The 21,924-nt window shown below is 44.0% G+C and overlaps 1 protein-coding gene across 1 annotated transcript in view; it reads right to left on the bottom strand.

Moving 5' to 3' along the window:
* The window catches only part of LOC102954880 (solute carrier family 41 member 3-like), a 93,893-nt gene extending 72,288 nt beyond the window's left edge, over positions 1–21,605 (bottom strand). The window contains exons 1-2 of the mRNA XM_042977196.1: positions 21,411–21,605; positions 14,316–14,423 (exon numbers count right to left, since the gene is read on the bottom strand). Coding sequence (XP_042833130.1) covers positions 14,316–14,423; positions 21,411–21,605 — 303 coding nt within the window. The remainder of the gene's footprint in view (positions 1–14,315; positions 14,424–21,410) is intronic.
* Between the last annotated feature and the right edge of the window lie 319 nt (positions 21,606–21,924).

Genomic DNA, 21,924 nt, shown 5'->3' with positions numbered 1-21,924 from the left:
AAAATCTAAGGAAACAGTCAAAACAGGAAATTGAATAAGACTCTAGGGCAAGCAAATTAACAGATGTGGGAGAATGGTGCTTCCGTAAGTGAAAAGACAATTTTAAATTCTAGAAAGTACAAACTTGATCTCTGAATTTAAAAGAGAGGATTAAAAAAAAAAAGACAGAAACAAACAAAAGCTCTTCATTAGATGACCTCAATAACACAATGGTCAGAGAGATGGAAAGTGATTTAGTGAAATAAAACATCAAGCAGAAGTATTCCCCCAGACCAGACACAAATACAAGAAATGTGAAAAGAAAGTTAAGGAACTCAGAAGGTAGATTCAGAAGTTGCATTGTGCACCCAATAGTAGTAGTAGGGGGTGCGGGGTGGGGTGACAGAAAGAATGAATACCAAAATATTCAGCAGTAACAGCAGTAACAAGGTTTCCATAGAACTGAAGACGGGCATAACCCTTTAGATAGAAAAATCTAAGATATATGTAAGGTAATGAGAAAAGGCCCTTGCCAGAGACACCATGATGAACATAGCTGATAAAGAGAAATATACCAAAAAGTCCAGATAGAAAGGTGAACACATAATCTAAAAGAAATTAGATTCTAAAACTAATGGGGCTTCCAGGGGGGCATGGCTGGCTCAGTCAGTAGAGCATGTAACTCTCGATATCAGAGTTGTGCGTTTGAGCCCCCCAGTGGGTATAGACATTACTTAAAAATAAAATTTTATTTTTAAAAGTTATGAGGCTTCCATCAGCCACACTCACCACAAGAAGACCCTGAAAATATGCCTCAGTACTGACGGAAAATAATTGTGAACCATGCATTCTCTATACTTCCAGGTTGGCATTCAATTGTGAAGATAAAATATTGTCACACTGCAAATGTCCAAAAAGTTCACTTCCAACAAATCCTATCTGATTACTAGAAGACACACTAAAGTAAAACAAAAAAACAAATTTAAAAGAAAAGTGAGGGAGAATGATATCAGCAAGATGGAAGGCTAGGAAGCTCCAGGCCTCATTCCCCCCATGCAAATACCAAGTAAAACAAGAGACTGACCAAAACAGCTTTGTGAGAGCTCTAGAAACCAGTCAAGGATTTGCAAAATCAAGTGACCCCTCACCAAGAAAAACCCACACTTAGAACAGTAGAAAATCCAACAGTGTCTTTGCTTATCCTTGCACCACTTCCTCCTTGGTACAGAGTAGTGCAGTGCATGGTGCCTTCCTCAGGATAGAAGGAAAACAGTGGACCAGTTTGCAACATCCTGGCCTTCCTGGAGGATACCTGAGGGTCTAGTTTCCATTTTGCCTGACTTGGAGATCAAAGGAAAAGGTGGCATAGTTTGGATATCAGTTTCCAGGCTGCCGAAACCCTGTATCCAGGGTGCTGGATACAGTACAGCTGCAGGGAATTGCAGGCCCATGCATGTCTGGGGCAAAGACTATAGACGGAAAAGTACAATAAAGCATGTAAGTCCCCAAGGAGAAGCAATGCTGAGTTTTTTAGGGTAATTAAAAGGTTTTTAAAGAAAATTTTCAATGTTTATTTATTTACTTTTGAGAGGGAGAGAGAGAACAAGCTGGACAGGGACAGAAAGAGAGGGAGACACAGAATGCAAAGCCAGCTCCAGGCTCTGACCTGTCAGCACAGAGCCTGACACAGGGCTCAAACTCACTAACCATGAGATCATGACCTGAGCCAAAGTTGGATGCTCACCCGACTGAGCCACCCAAGTGCCCAAGGTAATTAAAACATTTAATAGCAGCCATGTGTGGTGAATTGGAATGGAAAAAAAAGTACATATACAGGCCCAGGGAAGACACATGCCCAGAAAAAGCCTGAAAAGACTTTAAGCCTTCACACCAGACTGACTAGTGAAGGTCCTCCCTTTCATGAGCAAGTCTGCAAAGACTGGGAGAGGTAGCTATTTTCTCAAATGCCAATTTTTCGACAAAAGATGAGAAGGCAGGGAGTGCCTGGGTAGCTCAGTTGGGTAGGCATCTGACTTCAGCTCAGGTCACGATCTCATGGTAGATGAGCTTGAGCCCTCTTTGGGTGAGCACAAACCCCACTTTGGGTGAGCCCCACTTTTCTCACTCTCTTATTTAATAAATACTTTAAAATAACTGTCTTACATATGTTCAAAGAACTAAAGGAGGACATGGATAGAGATCTAGGGAAATGATGATAACAAAATGAGAATATCTACAAAGAGAAACTTTTACAAAGGAACCAAGAAAAATATGCAGCTGGAAAATATAATCACTGAATTGAAAAATTCACTAGAGGGGTTCAATAGCAGACTCAAACAGGAAGAAGAATGAATCAGTGAATTTGAAGATAATGTCATTTGAAATTATCAAGTCTCAGAAACAACAAAAAAAAAAAATGAAGGGAAGTGAACAGAGAGCCTACAGGACTTATAGGGCACCATCAATCAGATCCATCCACCCATCCATCCATCCATCCATCCATCCACCCATCCATCCATCTCATGTGTTTCCCAGAAAGGGAAGAGAGACAAAAAGGGGCAGAGAGCTTTTTTGAATAAATAATGGCCAAATTTCCCCAAATTTGAGGAAATACATGCATATCCAAATGCAAAAAGGTCAACAAACCCAAGGAGGACAAACTCAAAGAGGCCCACACCAAGAAACATTATAACCCAACCACTGAAAGTCAGAGTCAAAGAGATAATCTTGAAAGCTACAAGAGAAAAGACTCCTTACAAATACAGGATCTTCAGTAAGATATCAGATTTCTCAGGGGAAACCATGCAGGTCAGAAGGTAGTGGGATAATATATTTAAATATATTTTTTGCTGGAAGAAAAAATAAAATTCACCAAAAGTTCTATATACAGCAGAACTGTACTGCAAAAAACAAAACAAACAAAAAAACAACAACAGAGAGAGAGAGAGAGAGAGAGAGAGAGAGAGAGAGAAACAAGAGCATTCCTAAATGAATAAAAGCTGAGGGAGAGTTCAATACCACTAGACCTGCCCTAGAAGAAGTCCTTCAAGTTAAAGTGACAGGACTTTAGACATGCTAAAATGAGCCCTTCAAGTTAAAATGAAAGGACACTAGACAGGAACTCAAAGCTGTATGGAAATATAAAGTTATCCAGTACAGGTAAATATTTGGATAAATATAAAAACCTATATTATTTTAATTGTGCTTTGTAACTCCATTTTTTATTCTTTTATATAATTTAAAAAGCAAAAGCATAAAAACAATGAAACTATGCTAATGGATACTCTAATAAAAATAGATATTTTGTGACATCAGTAACATAAAATCAAGGGTAGAAGAGGGCAGAGGTATAAAGGAGTAGACTTTTTTATGTGATTGAACTTAACTATTATCAGTTTAAAATACATTGTTGTAATTTTAGGATGCTATATGTCATCACTATGGTAATCACAAAGGAAATAACTATAGAGTACAAACAAACAAAAAACAAAACGACAAGAGAATCAAAATGTATTGCTATAAAAAATCACCTAATCATACAGAAAGACATTAAGGAAAGAAATAAGGCACAAAAATAAAGCTGTAAGACATACAGAAAACCAATTTTAAAAATGGCAATAATAAGTCCTTACCTATCTGTAATTACTTCATTATAAATAGGTTAAACTCCCCAATCAGAAGACATAGACTGGCAGAATTAAGAAAAAAAATGGGTCCAAATACATGCTTTCTACAAAACAATCCCTTCAGATTTGGGAGATGCCTAGGTTGAAAATGAAAGGATGGGAATATCTCATGCAAAGAGCAACCCAGAGAGCAGGAGTTGCTATATTATTAGCAGACAAAATAGACTTTCCATTTAAAACTGTTGTAAGAAACAAACAAGGATATTATTTGATGGTAAAGGGGTCAAATCATCAAGAAGATATAACAATTATAAATGCACCAAATATCAGAGCTCTTAAACAAATGCAAACACTGACAGACATGAAAGGAGAAATGGACAGCTCTACTATGATAGTTGAAGACTTTCAATAATGGACAGAAGAACCAGGCAGAAGACAAATAAGGAAACAGAGTATATGACTAACAATATGGAATGACTGGACCAAACAGGCATAGATAGAACACTCCACCCAAAAATAGAACGCAAATTTTTCTTAAGTAGCCTTGAAACATTCTCCTAGATGAACCATATGTTACCACACAAAACAGGTTTCAATACATTTTTAAACACTGAAATCATACAAAATGTCTTTTCCAGTCACATTAGAATGAAACTAGAAATCAATAGCAGGACAACTGGAAAATCAGCAAATACATGAAGATCAAAAAAAATTACTCTTCACAACCAATGGATCAAATAAGAAATCACAACAGAAATAGGAAATATATTCAGATAATTAAAATGCAAACACAACATACCAAAACTTAAGAGATACAGTTAACACAGTACTAAGCTGGATATTTCTAGCTGTAAACAGTCTTAAATTAAAAAAAATAATAATCTCAGTCAACCACCAAAAATGACAACTTATTAAATGTGAAAGAGAAGGGGCGCCTGGGTGGCTCAGGTGGCTAAGCAGCCGACTTCAGCTCACATCATGATCTCATGGTTTGTGAGTTCGAGCCTCACATCGGGCTTTGTGCTGACAGCTTGGAGCCTGGAGCCTGCTTCAGATTCTGTGTCTCCCTCTCTCTCTGTTCCTCCCCTGATCTCACTCTATCTCTCTTTCAAAAATAAATAAAGATTAAAAAAAATTTTTTTAATGTGAAAGAGAAGAACAAACTAACCGCAAAGCTACTAGGAGCGAGGAAATAATAGTGACTAGATCACAGATACAGAATGGAAAAACAAATGAGAAGATTAATGAAACCATGAGTTGGTTCTTTGAAAAGATCAATAAAATTCACAAAACTGTAACTGCATTGATTAGAAAAAAGAGAGGACTCAAAACCAGAAATGAAAGAGGTACATTACTACTGCTTCCATCAAAATCAAATGGTATTTTTTTAATTCCAAAACCAGAAAAACACCTCACTAAAAAGGAGAAGTATAGACCATATCCCTCATGAACATGGATGCAAAAATTCTCAACAAGATACTAGCCAACTGAATCCAAAAATACATTAAAACAATTATTCACCACAACCAAGTGGGATTTATACCGGGGATGCAGGGCTGGTTCAATATCTGCAACTCAATCAATGTGATACATCAAATTAATAAAAGAAAGGAAAAGAACCACATGATCCTCTCGATAGATACAGAGAAAGCATTTGGCAAAATACATCATTCTTTCTTGATGAAAACCCTCAAGAAAGAAGGGACAGAGGGATCATACCTCAAGATCATAAAAGCCATATACAAAAAAACCCACTGCTAATATCATCCTAGATGAAGAAAAACTGAGACTGTTCCCCCTAGAGTCAGGAACACCTCAGGGATGTCCACTCCTGCCACTGTTATTCAACATAGTATTAGATGTATTAGCTTCAGCAATCAGACAACACAAAGGAATAACAGACACCAAATCAGCAAGGAGGATGCAAACTATCAATCTTCACAGATGACATGATACTCTATATGGAAGACACAAAAGATTCCACCAAAAAACTGCTAGAACTGATCCATGAATTCAGCAAAGTTGCAGGATATAAAATCAAACCACAGAAATCAGTTGCATTCCTATATGCCAATAATGAAACAACAGAAAGAGGAATCAAGGAATTGATTCCATTTACACTTGTACCAAAAACTATAAAATACCAAGGTATAAACCTAACCAAAGAAGTGAAAAACCTATACACTGTAAACTTTAGAAAGGTTATGGAAGAAATTGAAGAAAATACAAAAAAAAAAAAAAAAAAAAAAAAAGAAAGAAAAATATTCCACGCTCATAGTTTGGAAGAACAAGTATTGTTAAAATGTCAATACCAGGGCACCTGGGTGGCTCAGTCGGTTGAATGTCTGACTTTGGCTCAGGTCATGATCTCACAGTCTGTGGGCTTGAGCCCCGCGTCGGGCTCTGTGCTGACAGCTCAGAGCCTGGAGCCTTCTTCCGATCCTGTGTCTCCCTCTCTCTCTGCCCCTCCCCCACTTTCACTTTGTCTCGCTCTGTCTCTCAAAAATAAATAAATGTAAAAAAAAATGTCAATACCACACAAAGCAATCTACATATTCAATCCAATGCCTATCAAAATAACACCAGCATTCTTCACAGAGCTAGAACAAAAATTCCTAAAGTTTGTATGAAGCCAGAAATGACCCCAAATAGCCAAAGCAATCTTGCAAAAGAAAACCAAAGCTGGAAGCATCAAAATCCCCGGCTTCAAGTGTATTACAAAGCTATACTTATCAAGAAAGTATGGTACTGGCACAAGAACAGACACTCAGATCAATGGAATAGAATAGAGAACCCAGAAATGGACCCACAAACATATGGCCAACTAATCTTTGACAAAGCAGGAAGGAATATCCAATGGAATAAAGACAGTCTCTTCAGCAAGTACTGCTCAGAAAAATGGACAGCGACATGCAGAAGAATGAACCTGGACCACTTTCTTACACCGTACACAAAAATAAACTCAAAATGAATGAAAGACCTCAATGTAAGACAGGAAGCCATCAAAATCCTCGAGGAGAAAGCAGGCAAAAACCTCTTTCATCTCGCCCACAGCAACTTCTTACTCAACACGTCTCCAGAGGCAAGGGAAACAAAAGCAAAAATGAACTACTGGGACCCCATCAAAATAAAAAGCTTCTGCACAGCGAAGGAAACAATCAGCAAAACTAAAAGGCAATCGACAGAATGGGAGAAGATATTTGCAAATGACATATCAGATAAAGGGTTAGTATCCAAAATCTACAAAGAACTTATCAAACTCAACACCCAAAAAACAAATAATCCAGTGAAGAAATGAGCAAAAGACATGAATAGACACTTCTCCAAGGAAGACATCCAGATGGCCAACTAACACATGAAAAAATGCTCCACATCACTCATCATCAGGGAAATACAAATCAAAACCACAATGAGATACCACCTGACACCTGTCAGAATGGCTAACATTAACAACTCAGGCAACAACAGGTGTTGGCAAGGATGCAGAGAAAGAGGATCTCTTTTGCATTGTTGGTGGCAATGCAAGCTGGTGCAGCCACTCTGGAAAACAGTATGGAGGTTCCTCAAAAAACTAAAAATAGAACTATCCTACGACCCAGCAATTGCACTACTAGGCATTTATCCAAGGGATATAGGTGTGCTGTTTCGAAGGGACACATGCACCCCCATGTTTATAGCAGCACTATTACCAAAAACTAAAGTACGGAAAGAGCCCAAAACGTTCATCGATGGATGAATGGATAAAGAAGATGTGGTATATATATATACAATGGAGTATTACTCAGAAACCAGAAAGAATGAAATCTTGTCATTTGCAACTACGTGGATGGAACTGGAGGGTATTATGCTAAGTGAAATTAGAGAAAGACAAAAATCATATGACTTCACTCATATGAGGACTTCAAGTGACAAAACAGATGAACATAAGGGAAGGGAAACAAAAATAATAAAAAACAGGGAGGGGGACAAAACAGAAGAGACTCATAAATATGGAGAACAAACTGAGGGTTGATCGAGGGGTTGTGGGAGGGGGGATGGGCTAAATGGGTAAGGGGTATTAAGGAATCTACTCCTGAAATCATTGCTTCACTATATGCTAATTTGGATGTAAATTTTAAAAAATAAAAAATAAAGTTAAAAAAATTTTACCATATATTTCCAATCAGGACCTGTTCTCAAAGAACTCTGCTCAATATTATGCCATTCTCTCTTAATTAGTATAATAGTACTCTTGATTAATGGTTGTTTAATAAACAATTTATGTCTTTCAAAGGAAATTAGATTTTTGGTTAAATAATTTATATGATTTCCTTAAAAAAAAACAATGTGACTATACTTAATGTGAATATACTTAATAATATACTGAACTAGACACTCAGAAATGGTTAATTTGTAAGTCCTCTTTTATGTGCATTTATCACAATTAAAAATTATTTAAAAAGGACCATGTTGGGGCACCTGAGTGCCTCAGTCACTTAAATTTTCAACTTCAGCTCAGGTCATAATCTCACAGCTCCTGAGTTCGAGCCCCGCATGGGGCTCTGTGCTGACCTGGAGCCTGCTTTGGATTCTGTGTCTCCCTCCCTTCCTGCCCCTCCCCCACTCAGGCTCTGTCTCTCTTTCCTTCAAGAATAAATAAACATTAAAAAAATGTAAACATAGAGTTGCTGCAGCGGCCACCGCCATATTCAACAGACAGCAGTGCTGCGGTCTAGCCCCCAGCAGAGCGAGCGTCCGTCAGTCTGTCTTCAGTCCACAGACCCTGTCCTGACCTGGAGACTCTTGCCTGCCGTCCAGCCTGAGCTGAGCGAACCTGAAAGAGCCTAGAGCTTGATGGATCCGCGAAGTCAGAAGTCAACTTTGGGGCTCGTGCTTCCACTCCGTTGCACCTTCCTCCTGTATTCGTGGGCTCAAGGCACCAATGTCGCCCCTCCAAATCTCGGACCAGCTCTTAGTGCCCCCTCCTGGTTGGCTCTCCCGCGGCTGGGGGAGGAAGGGCTCACCGTGGCTGAAGTGCCCCGCCCCGGGTTCTGGAGATCCACCAGGACTTGGAGCCGATGGCCCTGCCACGCTTGTGTACCTGGCCGCTGCCTAGGCCGGCATTAGGCCAGCCCAGCTCTGCCACTCCAGCCCTGCCTGCCCTCAGGGGCTGCTGTCAACACAAGCTTCCTGAGCAACCTGAGCCTGTTGGAGGAGAGCAGGAACTTCCAGCTCAGGCCTGGGTCCAGCTGGGGCCACCACCAGGGTTTGGTGCAGGGACTTGCAGGGCCCAGAGGCTGGCTGCTTGCACAAGTCCGCTGTCTTGGCACCTGCCCATGCCTCCAGCCGCCACCGGGCCCCTCGCAGGGTCGCCACAAGAGGAGCTCATCCCTCAGGAATGCATCAGGCAACCTGTCCTATGCCCACCTCATCACCAAGTCCATCAAGAGCTCAGGGTGGAAGCAGCTCATGCTGTCGCAGATCTAAGAGGAGATGGTCAAGTATGTGCCATACTTCAAGGGTAAGAGTGACAGCAACAGCTCGGCGGGCTGGAAGAATTCAATTTGCTTTAATCTGGCCCTACACACCAAGTTCATTCGTGTGCAGAATTAAGGAACCGGAAAAAGTTCTTGGTGGATGCTCAATCCAGAGGGAGGTAGGAGTGGAAAATCCCCCTAGAGAAGAGCTGCGTCTCTGGACAACAGTAAATTTGCTAAGAGCCAGGGCTGAGCTGTTAAGAGAAAAAGTGTCTCTACAGTCTGGTCAGGAGAGTGCCTGGGACAGCCCTGGCTCTCACAGCAGTGATGGCTTTGATAACTGGCATGCATTTCACCCTCCAACTAGCTCAAATGCTAGTACTATTAGTGGGAGACTTTATCCCATTATGACAGAACAGGATGATCTGAGAGATGGGGATGTGCATTCTATGGTGTACCCACTATCTGCTGCAAAGATGGCTTCTGCTCCACCCAGTCTGTCTGAGATAAGTAATCCTGAAAATATGGAAAACCTTTTGGATAATCTCAACCTTGTCTCATCACCAATGCCATTAACTGTTTCAACTCAGTCTTCACCTGGGACCATGATGCAGCAGACACCATGCTACTCATATGTACTACCAAACACCAGTCTGAATTCACCCAGCCCCAACTCCCAAAAATATACACACGGCCAGTCCAGCAGGAGTCCTTTTCCCCACATGCCTATGTAAACACTTCAGGACAACAAATTGAGCTATGGAGGTATGAATCATTGTAACTGTGCACCGGGACTCTTGAAGGAGTTGCTTACTTACTCTCCTCCCCATCAGGACATTATGACAGTAGTTGATCCTGGGATCACCCAACCCAACAGCCAGGTCCTTGGTCACAATATGTTAATGGGCCCTAATTTGGTCATGTCAACCTATGGTAGTCAGGCATCTCATAACAAAATGATGAACCCCAGCTCCCACACCCACCCCGGACATACCCAGCCAACATCTGCAGTTAATGGGGGTGCCTTGCCCCATGCAGTCAGCACCATGCTCCACACCTCAGGAATGAACCGCCGCCAGTGAAGACAGCTTTACAAGTGCTGCTATCGCACACCACGCAGATGAAAGCCCTGGGGGCCTACTCCTCAGTGAGCAGCTGCAATGACCATGGCAGGATGGGCCTTCTCAACCAGGGTAGGCTCCCAAGCGACTTGGATGGCATGTTGATTCACATGGAGTCCATCATTTGGAACAACCTCATGGACGGTGATATGTTAGATTTTGACGCTGACAATGTGTTGCCCAACCAAAGCTTCCCACACAGCGTTAAGACGATGACACATAGCTGGGTATCAGGCTAACAGTGAGTTAGTGAACAGGCTACAGTTTAAAGGACTTCAGATTGTGTGACAACAGGAATGGAGAGAAGCAGTCCAAAGATGTCCTTCACCCCTCATTTTCCTTTTCTTGATTAAAAAAAAAAAGGGGGGGGGAAGCAATTTTTTTTTTTCCTTTTGTCAGACTTGGCAGCGAAGACACTTTTCCTGTACAGGATGTTTGCCTGATGTTTGCAGGTTATGTGCCACTGTAGGTAAGGACTGTGTCATTGGAAATTTCATTACAATGAAGTGCCAAACTCATTACACCATATAACTGCAGAAAAGACATGCAGATACTGGTGTGCTTTCAAGTTTTCTACATAAGCAGTAGCTACAGAACTATGTGTGTTTTGTTGTTGTTGTTGTCATTGTTGTTTTAAATATCCATTAGGTCAAAGGAAAGTTTTGTAATACTGTGATGGTCTCATGTCTTTGATAAGTTAAACTTTTGTTTGTACCACCTGTGTTCTGCTGACCAGATGAACCACAGAGAACCAAGCTCTCCATCCTGTGCCTCCATGGAACAGCTTTGGGCCTGTTCACAAGACCACCCAATTTACATGAGAACCAATAGCCCATTATCATTCTGCTGAATTAATGGATTTGTCAAACACATTTGGGAAAAACATAGATTAAAGGCCAGCCTTGTACAGGTCTTTTCTAATTTTTTGGTTTGTTATTTGCAAATTTGTACAAACATTTAAATGATTCTAATTTCCAGATAAATGACTTTTGACATCATTGGGACTTGAGATCATTTTTGAAATAGATATTGAATGGTAATGTTTTCTTAAAACTACAGTCTACTTTGTTACATAGGCTGATTGTAAATTTGTGGAATCCCAGATATTTGAGGCAACATCCATAATTTTCATTTTGTATATCTAACTGGATTAGTACCAATTTTATATGTGTTTAACTGGCTTGTACACTTTGGGATGTTACCTGGTACTGTTTCTGACTAATCTTAAAATCCTTGTAATTAGTACTTGCATACTCAACATTTCTGGCTCTGTTCTGGCAGGAGAGTGATGGTTAGTTATGGACATTTTGTGTTTAATCTTTAGGAGAACTTAGTAAGCTTTTATGTATGTATTTTAAAGAAATTCCATCTGCTCCTATTATCCTGTGAACTAAGTGCACCGCAAAGCATTAAGTCTTCTGATAGATGCTTCTATGCTATGTTGTTTCAGTGACTCCTGAGGGGCCTTCTGATGTTTATAGATCAGAAAGGGAGACCTGAGGCTAAAACCATGCTCCTCTCTCAAACTGGAAGTTTTGAGCAACTTAACCTTTTGGAATTGAGCTTCAGGAAATGTTTTCCCTCATATTTCTGTGCTCTTATTTTGGTCTAGGTGGAGGCTGGCTTGGTAGCTCTGCCTTGCAGGATTACGTTCAGACTCACGGTAGCTCTGCCTTGCAGGATTACGTTCAGACTCACACTTCATTCCTCTCTGCCTTCTGTCCTGCAGATTACTTAGCACACTGGAAATTTAGGTGGAAGGAGGAAAATTTTAAATAGGACTTTAGTGATTTGCAGAATGCTTTGTGTCCCTGAGTGCAGATGGCTACCAAAGTGATTAGAGCTTGTTTACAAACTGGGGCAATGAATTGGAAAGCCGACAAACCAGCTGTAAGTTGTATGTTTGAATTTACTGTAAATGCTCTTATTGTAAGTTAAGAATTGGAGAATTTCCTTAGCCTTTAGCAACCTCAACTATAATTCTTCATCATTATGTTTTAATATTATGCAGTTACCTATAACTGACAGACCAGGTTAATTGGCTTTGCATCCATCACTATTTTCAACTCTTGTGGAATGCCCTAAGTCAGCACAGTAAAAGAAGCAGGTGCACAAAAATGTTCCTCTTGCCTTCTTGAGAAGGCTCTGATTCCTTTCTGTGTATTTAGCCCAGATCACACTTGCTTTGTCTTGCATGTGAATTGCAGATCTGTTGGCTTGGTCTTTCCTATATGTTTAACAAGAACACAAGGGTTCCTGAAAGATTTCCTATAGAAGGCCAGCTCTATTGTAAGCTTCCCACTGTGAATTCTATTGTCTTCAAAATTCATTAAACAGCCACCTGTCCAACCATCTTTGCTGCTAGCCACTCCAAAATATGTCTGGTTTTGGAAACCCTAGTTCCTCTAAGCAGTGCCTTCTGCATATGTAATAGCACTTGTTGGTGCCAGAGTGCTTGGGTTCTCATCTCTGTTACTGTGTCCCGCTTCTTTCTTCCTCCTGTGCCATCACACAGTGAGCCTCAGAGCCCCTGTTTGTTCACTAAAGAGGCAACTCCAGCTGAAATCACTCTTAAAATCTTATTACAACCTAGAGTAACTTTTCAAAAGATGTTTCTTTTTCCTGAGTCTGTGTATCTTTTTTTTTTCCTGCAAATTTTTCTTTGTGTTGAAATTCTAACATGGACCTTGGGTATCTCTCTGGGGTACAGTGAAGTCCAGTGAAAGCCATCTTGTCTGTTTTGAAAACAAATATTATGTAACCTCTGGTAATTCTTTTTCTGTATTAATATGGACGTTCTTGAGTAATTAGGGTATTCATTATTGTACATGATTGCTTTGTGAAATGTGCAAATGAAATCACCTATGCAGCCTTGTTTATTTCCTCTGGTTTCTAGTGTTATTAAAAGCACATTCTATTGTAAATAAATAAATAAATAAAATTAAAAAATAAAATCAATGGTTTGAAAGATACCTCTTTTCCAACTGTATTTTGTAAATGATTATTTCTAGTGTGTACACAGAAATACACTTCTGTACTTCCTACCTTCTGGAGGCCAGGAGTCTGAAATGCATATTATGGGGCAAAAATCAAGGTGTCCACATGGCCTTACTCCCTCAGAAAGCTCGAGGGAGGGATCTGTTTCTTCATCTTCTCCAGCAGGTAAAGCCACATTTCCTGGCTATTCCTCCAACTTCAAACCCAGTGGCATAGCATCTTCTCTGACTTGACTTCCCTCACATGGCCTTTGCTTCTGAAACGTCCCTGTCCCCCCCTTCCTAGAGAGCCTTGTGATGACACTGGGCCCATGTGGATAATCCAGGATCATCTCCCGTGTCAAGGTCCCTCACTTCATCCCACCAGCAAAGACCTTGTCCACATAAGAAACTATGCACAGGTCCCACGGATTAGGATGTGGCTCTTTGGGGGCCACTGTCCGGCTAGCCACCCCTAACCCACTCTCTAGGCAGGCCCCACCTCTTTCCCTCACTATTCCAATTACATCACTCTTCTTTCAGTTTCCTGACTACAACATACCTACTCTTGCCATCAGCCTTGTTCACATCCTGAACGTGAAATGGGTTTCACAGAAGGGGAAAGAGCATTCTGCATAATAGAAGGAAAAGAACTGCAATTCCCAGGATAGCTAGGAGGGGTAGAATGAGTGACAGCCCGAGGGACAGAGTGAGTTAGGGAGTCCTGAGAAGACCCCTCTGCTGATGGGGCATTTCAGAACCATCATAGAAAAGAAAATCCTCTAACAGAGATGGATGATGTGGTGACGAAAATCCTGTTTCATCTCTAAAACCCTTCAGTGAGGCTGCATTGCTCATTACAGCTTCTGTGTGAATGTGTGGAGCCAGGCTCTGGGACATAGCAGGTTATAGGAAAAACCAAGGGCACACGGGGCTGAGCCTGGCCCTCACCAGAAGTCCAGTTGCGCTGTGGAACAACAGATAGCAGGCTATGAGGAGCGACCAGGTGGAGCATCATGACAGAACAAAACCTCTTGACACCTGTCTTTTCGGAGAGGCAAACCCACCTGCCTAACAAGGCTATGAGGAGAAACTGGGAGGTGCCCATGTGTCCGTCCCTGGGAGGCAGGTGGCCCAGATGCTCAACTATCTACTTACAGCAGTGGAGAGTCGTGATGCCAGCGTCATTTCCAGGTTCCCCTTCAGGCCCACCAGGGGTGGCACCAACGTCAATAGGTCTTTAACCTCCATAAACACAGGCCAGTGCTGGTGGGGAAAGAGTAAGATCAATCCAAACACACATATTGGCACATCTTCGAAATTTCTTGAGAGAAGTTGTGGCAACTTCAGCAGCTAGGAAAACTAGAGGCCAGACTGTGTCCGAGCCTGACTGGCGGGATCCAGCCTGCAAACACGACATACCCAGGGTGGCCCATGTGTCTGTAGCAACAGGAACAAGTCACCAGTTTCAAAGCTGGGAGATTTCTCATGAATGGGAGAGCTGGTGAGAACATCTGGGACAAAGGAGTGACACAGATTTCCCGGTGACCCAGAGTATCATGTGGGGACACTGGATTTGTCAAAACAGACAGAATGTAGCTCTATCCAGGTCTCTATCAAAGGTAAAAGATTAAAAAAAGTATGAAAGGGGGGCACCTGGGTCTTTCAGCCAGTTGAGCGTCTGACTTCGGCTCAGGTCATGATCTCACAGTTCGTGAGTTTGAGCCCCACGTCGGGCTCTGTGCTGACAGCTCAGAGCCTGGACCCTGCTTTGGATTCTGTGTCTCCCTCTCTCTCTGCCCCTGCCCCACTTGTGTTCTCTCTCTCTCTCAAAAATAACTTCTTTGTGAGGTGAAAATTATTCCCACCAATTTATATGCAATTAGATTGCTTATCCCCAACCTACCCCCATCAATTTTCAATACCTCATCTGATTCTATTGACTTAATTTACCTCTCAGTCCCCTATAGATTTCTGTGATCCCTACGCTAAGAGCTCCTCCGGGTTTTAGAATTCTAGACCTAAAACAACACTCCTACTGTGTCAGCTAGGAGATAGGAGCCCTGGGGTCTGGGCCCTGTTGCCTGAGACTGAAGATATGGTGGGAAGGGAGGAGAATGGGGGTAGAGCCCAGAAGAGTCCTCTAAAGCAGCCCAACAAAACATCTTACAGGGTCTAGAGTGAAAGGGTCAGGCGTCCTTCATGTCCTCAGAGAGAGGAAGAGCACTCATGGCTGCCGGTTCCCTCTTTCTTTTTACCTCATTGGCAAAGCTGGGAAATTCAGAATCCAATCCCAGCTCTGATGGAGCTATGAGTCTACCCTTCTCTGAAAGTTCAGAAGAAAACCATGTCACCAGGCAAGAAGGTGCTCCCACTGTCTGTCAGCGGCCTCCAGTGGCTCCCAGGCTTCCAGAAGCATTTGGCCCCTGTGCAGCTATCTCACCAGTGTGCCACAGCATGCATGGAACGGAAGTCCCTAGCCCAGTTCCTGGCACAGGCACCCCTCCCTGGGCTCCAGCCTCCCCTGAGGCCGGCATCCTCTACCCCAAGCCTCCTCTGGCCTCCCACCTCAGCCTGCTCCCAAGCACCTTCATTTTCGCTGACACACAAGACCAAGTCCCCACCAACTCAAGTGTAAAAATAAATCCCCTCTCTCTGCATCCCATCACAGAAGCTTGCCCTTGTCTTCCTCAGCACCACTGAACGTAGTGAGTCTTGTTCTCACCCTCTCAGATGCTATGCTAGCTGCTGTCCCTCCCCACCCCATAGCAATGCCCTTTCCTTGGGCTCTTCTAACCTCCATTCCTCACTCCTTGGCTCTCTGAGCTATGGACCTCCCCTACCCCCAGTCCCAGCTGGTGTTAAGCTCCAATTGTGTGACAGGCACACCTCTCACTCCATGTCACACCTGTGAACTCACAACCACATTCCCCCAGTCCGAAACTGACCTCTGCTTATTCCATGTTGACCTCCATTGAGGGCTCCTCTTCCTGCTCCTGACCTCTTTTTCTTAATATTATTTAATTTAAAGAATTTTATTTCCTTTCTCCAGATAGGCAGGCTGCAAAGCTAGAAATTTTACCAAGGTCTAACAATAATTCTTGATTCTTCCAAATGGACACAGGCTTTTCAACTCTGGACCGTCCTTGGGTTACGTAATAGCTTTATGGAACTGATGCTCAAGAAAACAGTCCATCGTTTTCAAGAGGCCTGTCCTCTAACTCCACAGTTGAGAAACTCCCTGTTACAGAACAGACAGAGCCAAGCCAAGGGTAAGGTTAGGCTGGCATCAAACCACTTACTGCTCTGCGCACTCATGGTTCCTGACCCATCCATTCCAAGTCTGCTTTCTGCCAACAGTGGCTCCCAGAGGTCAGGAGACAAAAGGCTGTAGATCTCCTAACCTATTAATCCTGAGTCCTTCATGCTTCATCTTCGTTCTCCTTCCCTGCCATTTCCTCTCCCTCCCAAGGCTTGAGTCACCTTCTACTGCACACCCTACATGACCTCACCCACAGCCATCTCCATCCTCCCTACATTAACAAGCGGCCCTAAGGGGGTGAAGGGCAGGAGGAGAGCCTTTGCATCAGTCATGTGGGTGTGGGCTGGGACACAATGATGGCCACAGAGACTTGAGAAGTCACATCTAGACACATCAGGCACCATATAACCACCAGGGGTCTATTATGGGACAAAGTCAACTAACAGGGAAGACTAAAGCAGAAAAGCAGTAGGACCCTGGATCCTCGCTGACACTGTTAATCCAGGGAACTAACAAGTACTAGAGCAGTCTGATCTGTAGCCTTCTTTATAGGAATCCTAAATGACTCTAGTCACTTGGAGTTAGGGTTTTCTGACTAAGACATTGTGCTCTGTGCTGGTGATGCTCGACATCTCTGGCTCAGATCTGTCTTCTGAGCACCACACCTGCCTACCCAACTGCTGACTGAATCCTGACATCCCATGGGCCCTTCAAAATCAGGATTCCAGACTTGACCTTCCTTGCCCAGACCCTTTGCCCTGCCCACTGTGGCTCCAGGCATTCTTGCTCTTCCAGCAGGGACTTAAGTAACCCCTTGTGTTCCCTGACAGCCTGGCATCCAAGTCATGGTAACTGTCTTAATTTCCACCACCACTGCCCTCTCTGGCAATGCTTCAAATAAATCTTATGAGGGGCACTGGGGAGATCAAAATCAGTCAGAGTTAGTAATGGTTCTTGCACTCGCAGGGCTCTGATACAGCCACAGCTTCCCAGCTCTTCCCTGTGGCCTTCACCCTGCTGCCACAGTTCAGTTCTGTTACAGTTATGACCCTGTCACTCAGCCCCTTGGCCAGTTCTGATCCTGGGCATACACCCAATAGATCTGTCCCCTCAAAACATACAAGAAATAGACAGGAATGTCTCTGGTAGTATCATGCTTCAAAAACATCCAAAACTAATGCCCAGTATTAGAAGGCAGAAGACTGGTTTAGGTGGGGCAGAGGATGGAGGAGCCCACTCGGGGCTGAAAATGCTCTTGACCTGGATGGGGATTACACAGGTGCATTTATCCTGAGATGGTCATTCAAACTGTACACATAACACGTACAATTTTCAACACATCCATGATATACTTCAATAAAATACACATTTATTTTAAAATAACGAGGACAAAAATCAGCAACCCCTCTGTACTCAGCATACAACTTGAGCAGAGCAGACAGCCCTTCTCACGGGCTGTTCCAGCACCCCACCCCATGACCATGGCCAATTGCTGTTCCTCACTCCTTGCAAATGCCCACTCATTTGTCTGTATCTCTGCACACACTGATCCCTTTGCTTGGACTGTCTGCTCTCTCTCACATCATCCCAGAAACTATTATATTATCCTTTAAGGTCCAACTCCAACTGTCCTACTAACTGCAGATTCTTTGACTCCTCTGGGAAGAATGAACTGTTCCCTCTTTCTTCACAGGCAAATGTCTGTTCACTGCTCCACTCCCTTAACACTGGCTCGTGGGATGAATCACCTGCCTCACCACTTAAACTACAAAAGCCAGGGAGGCAGAGACAGGTCTGTTTCTGCTCACCATTGCACTCCTGGGGCCTGAGAGCAGCTAACACAGAATTCAACAAAATATGCTGAATGAATAAACGAGGAACCAGATGAATGAATGAATTCATCTATCCTACTCTGTGCTCAGCTACTAACTGCTCAAAAGCAGATACCCTGATTCATCTCTGATTCAGTGAAGAAAGACTACATACACTCTAACAATTACAGCCGCTGTCACTGTTTCTGGTGCCCACGGGTCTACATAAACCCCCAAGAAGGCCTGAAAGGATACACATGACATGATAATAGAAGCTTCCTCCAGGAATGAGATTGAAGGCTGAGATACTTATTTTATAAAAAAGAGAAACATGGGCTCCTGGGTGGCTCGGTTGGTTCAGCATCCAACTTTGGCTCAGGCCATGATCTCATGGGTCATGACTTTAAGCCCTGCATTGGGCTCGCTGATACCAGCTTGGAGCCTGCTTGGGATCCTTTTTCGCCTTCTCTCTCTGTGCCCATCCCCCCCTCACCACCACACTCAAAAATAAACATTAAAAAAATAGAGGGAGAGAGAAACTTTTATATATACCTTACTTGTGTATCTGAAAAATAATTTTTTGAAAAAAAAAAAACTGAACTGATACTCTGGCCCCTTACTGGGCCCCAATCCCTGGACCCAACTATAGACTGACCCCAAACACCATAAACAGAGAGACTCCTGACCCCAAATCTACAGTAGGTAAAGCTAGCACCCAACCAGTACTCTTCGGGCCAGCCCACTATGCCAGAGACAGCCACAAGGTGCCCCTGCCAGGAGGTTATCCCTGCTGCAGGCTCATGGGGCTATGAGGCCCCAGAATGTGGCAGCCTGGGTACAGTGGGAGCCAGGCCACCCTCCTATGTTATGTAATTTCCCCCTGGAACAGTGTTGACAAGGCCACATCCTGAACCACTGAGCGGGGGTGACCAGGGAGGTGGTGGTGCACATGCAGGAGCCACGAAAACCTGAGTGCCCTTGAACCCCACCACACCTGGGAGTCACTGCACATTTGCAAACTGGAGAGAAAGAATGAGCTGTGTCTTTCAGGGCTGTTTTCTGTTCCTCCCAAATGCTGGGCCTCCCAAAGCTGGATGGCTCAAGTCCTGGATTTGCAGAAAAATTTGCCCAGGTATGCTCTGGGCCTGCTTCCCAAGACATCCCCTTTTCTGCATGCTAGACTCTCAGATGGAGACTTAACACAGAGGTCAGGAAACGGCCCGCCAGTTGGAGTTCCTCCTGGACTGGCCTCCTGTGTCACCCCTGCTGATGGTCGGGTACAATCCCGAGCCTTTCTTTCCCTGACATCCCATCCAATCTTCCAGACTCTGCTGAGATCCCCCAACTGACTGATAAATAACCTCTCAGGCTGCAGCAACTGAGGGACATGCACTGTGGTGTAGGGGCTTAAAACCATGTTCCATGAAGTGGCCATGGAAGGTCAAAACAGAGACACAGGGCAGAGTCTTTCTCTGGAGAAGGGTCTTAGGAAGCTGAACCACTGCAGATTCAGCTGGGTGAGAGACTAGTAGAGCACCCCAAGGGGTGAAGCTCTGAGGTGGGAGAGACGGGGATCTAGGTTGCAAGCCCAAATGAATGCTTTCTAACAGCAAGTTGGCCAGTACACAAAGGGCCGCCCTAGCCCCAGGAGGGGTGAGTATCCCATCCACTGAAGTCTGAAGGCAGAGCCATCAAGAGTCTCATTCAGAGACCAGGGAACAGGGTGGGTGTTGATAATCTCTCTTCAACTCACACACAGATGCACAAAGAATGCTGAGCTGTCATCAGGAAGGAGATGCTTTGTGGAACTGAGGAAGGCACTGCACTAGATGCAATGTTCCCATGGGCTGCAAAACTAAATTTAAGGGGCGCCTGGGTGGCTCAGTTGGTTAAGCGGCCGACTTCGGTTCAGGTCATGATCTCACGGTCCGTGAGTTCGAGCCCCGCGTCGGGCTCTGTGCTGACAGCTCAGAGCCTGGAGCCCGTTTCAGATTCTGTGTCTCCCTCCCTCTCTCTCTCTGACCCTCCCCTGCTCATGCTCTGTCTCTCTCTGTCTCAAAAATAAATAAACGTAAAAAAAAAAAAAACCAAAAAAAACCAACTAAATTTAAATTTAATTTCACTGATTAAAAAGCACATTACAGGGGTGCCTGGGTGGCTCAGTCGGTTGAGCATCTGACTCTTGATTTTGGCTTAGGTCATGATCCAGAGTCATAGGATTGAGCCACACATTTGGTGCTGTGCTCACAGCACAGAGCCTGCTTGGGATTCTCTCTCCCTCTCTCTGCCCCTCCTTCCCTCACTCACGTACACACATGCACACACACTCTCTCTCAAAAAAATATAATAAAAGCACATTACATAGCAAGATCCCATATATTTATGTTTACACATTCTTGATAGACACGCACCACGATGTTGATCAGAGATTATGGGCACCCTTCCTTCTTCACTTGTGCATATTTTCTAATTTTTCTATCACACACTAACTCTATAAAAATGTTTAGGTAGACAGAGCAAACCCTCAATGATTCAAACAGCATTACGTGAACCAACCCCAGAGCATAAAGAGACCAGGAGAAGTGAATGCCAGAGTGTGTGCTCGTTTAAGGGCCTCCCTACAATGCTTCTAATCAACACAGACTACCACATCCCTACACTCATCTGGACCCCATCCCGGGATCTGGACCTTGTCCCCTCACTGAAGAGCCCCACAAAGATTCTGGGGACTGGAGGGAACAGTGCCCATCACCCTTGGAGTCACAACACGAAGCACACTGGGTGTCTCACCCTCACAACCCAGTGAGGTCGGTGCATTCATTAGCCCCATCTGTAGATGGGGAACTGATACGGGGGAAGCTAATGAATTCCCTCAAATAGTAAGTGAAAGGCAGAGGATTTGAACCCCTCCAGGCCCTGCCTGATGAATCTGGAAGGAAAATGGTTTGAGCTAACGTGGTTAGTGTGGGCTGACCTTGGAGAGGGTCGTCAGAAGCTTCTTGGAATTTCAGACACAAGGCCCCCTGGAGGATCCTCCTGCTGGCACCACTGAGCCCGGGAATCCTGGGCTGCACCCCGACTCAGGGCCTCTGGTGTCCCCTGGCCTATCATATCTGTGATGCCTAGGGAGCCTGGTTTCCCACCCCCCTCCCCCCAGGCCCCCAAATGCCTGGTACGCACTTGGATAGTGTTCATCACCAGGCTGGCTGTCAACATGCCCAAGCCTGAGAGTAGAATGGGCACCATGATCTGGCACATGATAGAAAAGACGGTCTCAGGGAAGACCCCATGGGGGGACCGGGTGAGTTCACAGCTGAAGCCTCGCAACTTCTTGCCCTGGAAGCAAAACTGCAGGTTCAGCTGGGTGACCACCATGATCAGGCTGCCAACCACATTCACAGGAGCAAGACGTCCACTTGTGTCCTCTGTCGTCCTCCTGCACCAGGATATGCTTCCAAAGATGTGCACATAGGGAACACTGCCAGTGCCTTGAGCTGCTGGCAGGATCCCCGAATGCCCCTCAGCCAAGGGCCAGAGCAAGCAAGGAACAAAGGCCAGTGTGACTCAGAGCCTCATGTGGGGCCTTGGTGAACTCCTACTGTCTCTCCACCACCTGCAGATCAGGTTCTCCTCAGAGAGTAGCTGCTCTGTCATCCAGGACGTCCCTCAGCTATCAGTCTCTCACAGTGACCTT

This window comes from Panthera tigris, chromosome A2 (assembly GCF_018350195.1).
Source record: "Panthera tigris isolate Pti1 chromosome A2, P.tigris_Pti1_mat1.1, whole genome shotgun sequence".
In the NCBI taxonomy this organism is placed as follows: domain Eukaryota; kingdom Metazoa; phylum Chordata; class Mammalia; order Carnivora; family Felidae; genus Panthera; species Panthera tigris.
Note: the sequence above shows the minus strand (reverse complement) of the source record. Positions and strands in the feature narration are given on the sequence as shown.